Raw genomic sequence first — 8,699 nt, 5'->3', positions numbered from 1 at the left:
ATACATGTTCAGTTGTTCAGTTAGATACATGTATACGACAAAGGTAACACCAGCCTTCGTCCGACACACACATATATATATAATTTATTGTGGAAATGAGGATGGGAGGCGGCGGTGTCAACTGTACGTATTCATACTAAGAATGGCAAAGACAATTTAATGATATGCCGTCTTCTTTAGGTTATGACAGTTGGCAGCTGCCAGATTTGTGTTTGAACAGGCTTTTCCCTCAAAATTAAGAAACCGTGAAGCATCTCCCAGTTATTTTCGGTTAGGTCGACGTCATTTGTCCAAGTTTTCGTTTTCATTTTCATTTAAGTTTATTTAACAGTGTGAAATAGATAATTTTTCACACGACGAAAACACTTTTTTTATTATACACATTAAAATTTATATAAACAAAAAATAGATAAATTTTGTCTTTTATTTTAAATATTTTTATGTTTTCTTTAATTTTCTTATTTATTTTTATTAAATAGATTTTATTGTGTATAACATAAACTTTGTTTTGGTCATATGAGTTATGTAGGAAAATATCAATATCAATGTCAACTAAGTAGATTTCGATGAGTTTAATGACTCAAGACGAAAAAGAATAAACAAAAAAATCGATATTTGATGAAATCAAATTTGATAAATTACATTACTAAAATTTAAAATAATTACATGACTAAAATTATAATTTTTTTACTATTTTGTGTGATACCTACAAGGAATTGGTTGTAATGGGGGGGGGGGGGGGGGCCAGTGGCCTTTTTGTAGTTGGATAATAAAAACACAACTTTAAGAAATTTAATGAAAGCCAATCACCAACACATTTGTTGTCAGCTATTTTAATGAAGAAATGGGACGCGTTGAATACGTCGGGCTATATTTATTTCTGACACCGTCAAAATACTTGCCTTATAGTTGATGTAAATAACCTTTGAGTCCCTACCATCAGCCCGTGGCTGTAGTTTAGTGGTAAGAATTCCACGTTGTGGCCGTGGAGACCTGGACTCGAATCCCAGCAGCCACATTTGAGGCTTTTTTTAGTCAGTTTTTACTGCAAACGACAGCGTTTCAAAGAATGAAAGCGAAATTGTTTTCAAGTTGGAACATAAGTACAAAACTTCTTGCAGGTTACAGACCAAGTAATCATCCACTGAATTGCTCTACGTGGCTGGGCGTTGTGAATTTCTCAAACCAAAATCTTAAGATTCTCAATTATTTTTCTTTTTTGCTCCCAATTACTAGTTTTTTGTTGCGTTTAAAGGTTTGAAAATCCTTGTATGTAGCGGGAATTTGTTTCTCGATTTTTTGTTATCAGATCCTCGATTTGTAATGTTTTTCGGAAGAGGATAATCGTTGATGACACATTTATGTTTATATATATATATTGGTGCACATCGACGCACGAATTGTATACTTGTACGATATTTTTTATAATTCATTTAGTTTATATTTAAATGATAATCAAAATATAATTATAAGAATTAGTGAGGGACTACACTACAATTTTTATATATAAATTTAAAAAATAAATAGAAAAAAAGAGAAAAAATTCAAGTAGGAATTGAACATACAACATGATACCTAAGAAACAAATATTCTATCTGCTGAACTACACGTGCTTTATTAATATAACAAAGACTCTATAGTCTAGGCGCTAGGCGGTTTTTTCATTTTAGCCTAAATTAGCCAGCATAGATTTTTTTTTTTCAACCTAAATATCTAATTCTTTTTGTTCATCGTAATATTTCTCTAACAATTCTCCTTCATCGAAGAATGTATAGATTTTTGATCTTGGTGGCGCGACATTTGATGTTTATCTGTTGACTTTTGAGGAGGGGATTTTTGAAGTGAAAGTCACTCCTTGTGACACTCATCTTGGAGGCGAAGATTTTGATAAACGGATGGTGAATCACTTTGTTCAGGAATTTAAGAGAGAGAACAAAAAGTACATAACTGGTAATGATCGGGCTCTTTGACGATTGAGGACAGCTTGTGAGCGAGCGAAGAGGACTCTATCGACCGCACAAACCACCATAGAAATTGACTCATTATTGACTTCTACTCCAGCATCACACGTGCCAGGTTCAAAGAGCTCAACATGGACCTGTTCAGAAAACGTATGGAGCCCGTTGAGAAGTGTCTTAGGGATGCTGAAATGGATAAAAGCTATGTTCATGATGCTGTCCTTGTTGGTGGTTCAACCAGAATTCCGAAGGTCCAACAATTGTTGCAAGACTTCTTCAATGGGAAAGAGCTGTGCAAGAGTATTAATCCGGATGAGGCTGTTGCTTATGGTGCGGCTGTCCAAGCTGCCACTTAAGTGGTGGGGGTAGCCAGAAGGTTCAGGATCTTTTGCTTCTTGACGTCACCCCTCTCTCCCTCATTCTCGAAACTGCTGGTGGTGTCATGACTGTGTTGATCCCAAGAAATACAACGATCCCCACCAAGAAAGAGCAGGTTTTCTCCACCTACTGGGACAACCGGCCTGGTGCGTTGATTCAAGTCTATGAAGGGGAGAGAACGAGGACGAGAGATAACAACCTACTCGGGAAATTCGAGCTCTCTAACATTCCTCCAGCCCCTAGGGGAGTTCCCGAAATCACCGTTTGCTTTGACATTGATGCCAACGCTATTCTCAATGTTTCAGCCGAAGAATAGACCAGAGGGCAGAAAAACAAAATAACAATCACCAACGACAAGGGTAGACTCTCCAAGGATGAAATTGAGAAGATGGTTCAAGAAGCAGAAAAGTACAAATCTGAAGATGAGGAGCACAAGAAGAAGGTCGAAGCTTGGAACACCTTGGAGAACTATGCATATAACATGAGGAACAGTGTTAAAGACGAGAAGATTGCTTCATCACTCCCTGCCGCAGATAAAAAGAAGTTCGAGGATGCTGTTGAATGAACCATCCAACGGTTAGTTAGGAATCAGCTAGCCGAAGCTGATGAGTTTGAGGACAAGATGAAGGAGCTGGAGAGCATCTGCAATCCAATCATCGCAAAGATGTACCAGGGCCGTAGTGTTGGTCTTCCCATGGATGATATTCCAGCTTCGGGCAGTGGTGGAGCTGATCCAAAGATCGAGGAGGTGGATTAAACTGAGTGGAAAGTTTCTTTTTTCTTTTTCTTTTTCTTTTTTTCTGTGTGATACAGAACATTATGTTTTTTTTTTTGAACGAATTTGTTTGTACTTTACGTTTTTAAAGATTTTCTTTGGATCTTTATTACTGTTGTAGGGGGTTTTATTAGGTATGTGCATATACTTTATTGAGGCAGAGCCCAAATACCATATTGAACGAGCTATAAAACCGATCGTTTCTTTTTCTGAAGCTTAGTTTGCATCAAAGATTTTTTGTGATATTTTCTCTAGTGCACGTAAAATTGAATTACCTCGTCTATCGTGATACGTTGCCTCTTAACACCGACCTAAATGGGATTGGGTAGACTAATTTGGCATTTTCAATGGTAATATGTACACCCAAAGACAACTGGCACAATTTTGCTGCCTGACATGGCGGTGGGATATTTGTCTCATCACCAGTAGTCACCTTCTACATGCGTAATGCGTTAGATGTCAACTAACCTTATATGTAAGCAAACCCAAAGGATGGTTTGCAGATTGATCCATTTCATTATAGCTCCTCTTCAAAAAACAGCCAAAATTTAATCAAGAAATTTACACTAATACAGAGACTTCCAAAATAAGATAAAATTATTGAAGTTCACGATTGATAGTTGCACCAGAATACATAAATAGATTTTTTACTTTCTCCGGAAAAAGAGCGAGAAAGGGTTGAGTAATCAAACACTTCAAATATCACTTCCAAAGCAAAAGGAAATTACATCTAAAGCTACTCGAATGCAAATTTTGTTGCATCAACACAACACATGCAAGTGCAGATGTCATAAACAATGAAAACAACTATCACCTCGCACATCATCCGAGAAAGTACTTTATGTCGACATAAGATCATTAACACCATGATGAGGACGAAGACACACACGAACTTCATGTTCTTCGGGAACCCCGTGAGGTTTTGGCACCAAAATTTCGAGCACCGTTCCTGGCCCATCGTAGTATGCATCTATATTAGCATCTTCTGGGATACGGGTTGAAAGTTGGATTTCTCGAACAAATTCTCCAGAAGGACAGTGTTCTGCGGGTACATCAGTGAGCTTGAATGTCCTGTTGTGTCTCTTGATGAACGGTGTGCCAGATGTACTCGTACACGACAACTTGATTATCCCATGTGTGATTGTGTTTCTCCAAGAAACTTTTACTCTCTGAAGATCGACAAAGGGCAAGCTAATTACGATTAGATAACCATCTTCATCCTCGTATATGGTTTTGGCAGCTGTAACAGGACCATAAACGTTTCTTAGCACCCCACTGAATTCATTTAACCAGTGTGGCTCGTTCGAGTGAACTTCCAAATCTGGGATTCGATCAGAATGAGCACATTGAGCACTCACGGCTAAATAACAATCATCACTGTTCCCTTGTGAGAAGAACTCCTTTTTCCGTTTGCTGACGGGAGAAAGGTCAAATGCATCCTCATGGCATTGGTCAAGTGGCTGAGTTGACAGATTTAGCACAGATCCATTGAGCAATTTCTTTGAGTGAGACTGTGAATTATTGTTACCCTTTATAGAAGGGGGTGGTCTCTCGAGTTCAAACTCCGTGTTTGGCATATTTCTCCATGACCCGTAATCACTAGCTTCTGGTGGAATAGTAAAGTTCAGATCCCGTCCAGTAAGTTCCATCCATCTCTTACAATCATCTTCATCAAGAGCCATTAGATTGGGGGACGGGACGACCTCAATGCCGTGAACACACTGAGGGTTTGATAGTCCCCTGTAATGCTTTCGCTGCATCCTATGAGACCGAACAAAACCTTTATCAACACTAAATGGAAAAGGACGCTCCCCTTGACGAGAATGACCATTCATAAAACTGCGAAGCTGCATCTTACCTAGAGCGTGCTCAGGCCTTTCTTTGAACACCCACATGTACATGTTCTCCATATCATGTTGAACCATGAAAACATCGAGCAGGAGGTCAGACTTATCGAATCCAGAAACACCATTACGATCACGTATGATTTTTACCTTTGATTTCTCATTCAACACCGGTTTAAAGTAAAAGCTGAAAAAGAACCAGGCACCCCAGATGCTATCAATCCTTTTGGCAAATTTCCTCCCAATCTTGGGGACACTAAGGAAACTCTCTGTTTCATACAACTGGGAACCGAGTCCGACATCAAGAATGTCACAGTGCTCAGTATTCCAAGGCTGAGGAGGGGGGCTCCTTTCGGCAGAAAGCGGTAAGTTAATATCAGGTGGACGTGTTAAAATGACGGGGCGATTCATTTCAAGGTCTAATTCATCATGTGAGGACGAGGCGCTCGAATCTATTGATAAGAGGGTTGAAGGATGGTGATTCTCCATTGAAAGAACAATTAGAAGAGCATCTCCCATTCCCTGCAAGCTTTCCCTTTCTAAGGGAGATATTCTTCGACGCGGGGTTATAAAAATTTCACCCCGACAAACATTTTGAGGAAAATATAATCTTTATAACTATATAACCATGAAGTCAATCCCAGCTACCAACCCATAACTCCATTAAAGCCCTGGGCTGATTCATTTTACTATCTTTCCACGGCTCACAAGCAATAAACTAAATTCTACAAGCCCCGGGTAATAATCAAGAAACAAAAATATAGAAGAAAAAAACAAAAGACGATATAAGGGAAGCTCAAATTAATAAGACGCAATGAAGTTTGTAGCTAACCCACGTATCTCCTAGTACCCTCCACAGACTGATGGGAGACATTGATTTAGACTCGTCAAATCCAAAAATCAATCAAATGAAATTCCTAAACGTAAGAGACACAAAAATTGCATCTTCTTCTTCTCTCTGTTTCTAAAAGCAATAAAAACTCAATCTTTCACAAGTATCTCTAAGCAAACATTACCAATCTATGAATCCAAGACCCAAGAAAAGTACCAAATCAGAGGGGGTCTTGGAAGAATACCTCTTGGGATAAGCTTCTACAACCAAGAATCCACAGAGACTTGGGCATCCGGAACTATCAACTGTTCCTGCAATCCACATTTTCTCTTCCTTCTAATCTATCACCTTTCCACCGCAAAAGACTCTATGTTTTTTTCTGCAACCCTACACGTACCAAGTCTCTGTCTCTAATCCAACCCTCAAGAATCTTGCCAACTGCATTACTTACATTGTTCGAACGTATTTTTGTCTATAAAGCGAGTCACAAAAGTAAAGGAAAACGCGTATTTGTGCCCGACCTTAATGGGAAAGAAGGATTTGGTTCATATATGAGCGATGGCTTTTATAAGAAGGCGGTTGCCGGTTTGCGTGCGGTGGGGCTGCGGCTGGATGGTGAGTTCACGGGGCAAATCGGAGTTTATTTGCTTATCTATTATCATCTTCAATTCATTGTTTATTTATATCTTTTTCCTTGCTACTGATCGTGCCACGTGTATATTACTCTATATTTGTAGTTTATATGTTATCATTAGATAATATCTCAAATTTCATAATATTATCTCTTCTATTTAGATCATTTATTAAAAAATATTATTTTTTATACAAAATTTTTTTTATTATAAATATGGACATGATTGATTTATCTCACAAATAAAGATACGTCAGACCATATCATAATAAACATACTTTTAAAAGTAAGTTGTTATAGTTTTTTGATAAAATAAAGAGTGGATCTCATGTGAGACCGTCTCACGGATCTTAATCTGTGAGACGGGTCAACCCTACCCATATTCACAATAAAAAGTAATACTCTTAGCATAAAAAGGAATACTTTTTCATGGATGACCCAAATAAGAGATCTGTCTTATAAATACGACCCGTGAGACCGTGTCACACAAATTTTTGCCTAAAATAAAACAATAAAACTTAAAGATGTTATGTTTGACATTATGAGAAGATAGTTACTAAAAAATAACTTTATAAAATTAATAGAATATTTATTTTTAATAAATTGAATATTATTATTTTAATCACAACTATAATAATTATTAATATTATAAGTACTAAGTTCGGACGTTGAAATATTTTTCATTTAATTCGATTTCTTAAAATTTGTCCATTGGACGGTTGATTTGATTTATCCAGATAAACAATCAAGATGGTGTATTTTCACTGGCCCAGCATATGTGACTTGGGATGCGAATATTAACACGAACTTATTATTTTTATATTCGTATTTATAATAAAAATAATATTTTTAAAATAAAAATAATAATTTTTCACGAATGATTCAAATAAAATATTTATCTCATAAAATTTATCCATTAGATCGTCGTTTTTGTGAAAGCTAATAATGTTGTCATGAAAACAATATTGAACTTATAAATTAAGTTTGCTTCAGTTTATGCACGAAAACAATATAGAATTGAACGGAATTCAAGAATGAAGGAAATACCAGGGCATTGAGTTTGTTTGATGTGAACTATTTTGGGTCAAAATAGCCATTTAATTTTGGAAATTATGATGCTAAAGTCGTGTTGGAGCTGGTTGATTCGCGTATTGAAAAGTCTGAAGTCAAAGTACGTCTCCGCGTATCACACGTTATAATAAGTCAAAGATAATACGTAAAGATTTCTCTCGGTTGAAATGTGGATTGGTTTCTGTCAGTGTCTGTGGTGCTTATTCGTTCGTGGACTTATGATGCTTTGCTTTAGCCTTTTATGTCCTTCACGTAATTAAGGAATTCTACCAAATATATATATATATATATGTACAAATATATATATATATTGTTCAGCTATCGTACTCATCTTCGTACTTATCAATGATAAAACACTAATATATTAGATGTACAAGAATTTATATATGTTTCATCTCATCAAATAAATGAATGTTACTTCGTTGGTCGACACGAAAGTAAGTGCGATGGATGTAATATATATAATTTAAATCTAAAAGAAAAAAAAATAGAAAGAAAACTGCGTTGAGACTCCATTAAACTGACACGGCATCTTAAATATATATTATTTTAGTTTTTTCAGAAAGAAATTATTACGTCGTGAGACAGATTAGTGAGAATTGTATACAAATCGTTGATTGTAATTATGCCTTGAAATTATATATGTTAGGGCCAACCAAAAAAAAGCACGAATGAGACAAATTATTATTGTTGCGTATTTTCTATAAAATTAAATTTAGATATGTTCAAATCCTCAATTGCTTAAAACACGATTCATATAATGGTACGAGTGAGGAGCAAAATCTTATCTCAATGAAGAAAAACTGAAAGATTATATTAAAGAAAATAATATGTAATTTGAATTTTTAATAATTTACCATGATGAATTCTGTTGTTATATTGATTTTTCCTTAAACAAAATTTTCAAACAAAAGAGGATTGGAAGGCTAAGAAATTAGTCTAGTTTCATGTGATTGTAAGGATCGTGCTAAAAAAATAGGATCAAATAAGGTAGAATTGTAATAGATCGAAGTTTAGTTACAAGTAATCCCCTTTTAGGAGGTAACTGGATAGCTCATTACGAGCGGAGGAAGAATAGAGATGACAATTTTTCTCACGAGTTTGGTGCCTCGTGGGGAAAATCAGAAACGGGGATGGGAAACTCCAATTCGGCTTCGAGTTCGTATTCGAGTTCGGGTTCGAGATTTTTTAATATCCCCGAAATAGTTTG

The 8,699-nt window shown here is 36.2% G+C and overlaps 1 protein-coding gene and 1 pseudogene across 1 annotated transcript; one reads left to right on the top strand and one right to left on the bottom strand.

Moving 5' to 3' along the window:
• Positions 1-1,780: 1,780 nt before the first annotated feature.
• LOC140977227 (heat shock 70 kDa protein 4-like) lies at positions 1,781-3,205 on the top strand (annotated as a pseudogene).
• Positions 3,206-3,724: 519 nt separating this feature from the next.
• On the bottom strand, positions 3,725-6,420 carry LOC140977225 (uncharacterized). Its single transcript, XM_073441878.1, has one exon. The coding sequence runs from the start codon at positions 5,472-5,474 to the stop codon at positions 3,951-3,953; it is 1,524 nt and encodes a 507-aa protein (XP_073297979.1). The 5' UTR covers positions 5,475-6,420; the 3' UTR covers positions 3,725-3,950.
• Positions 6,421-8,699: the final 2,279 nt, after the last annotated feature.

The sequence above is a fragment of the Primulina huaijiensis genome, chromosome 5 (assembly GCF_012295235.1).
Source record: "Primulina huaijiensis isolate GDHJ02 chromosome 5, ASM1229523v2, whole genome shotgun sequence".
NCBI lineage: Eukaryota > Viridiplantae > Streptophyta > Magnoliopsida > Lamiales > Gesneriaceae > Primulina > Primulina huaijiensis.
Note: the sequence above shows the minus strand (reverse complement) of the source record. Positions and strands in the feature narration are given on the sequence as shown.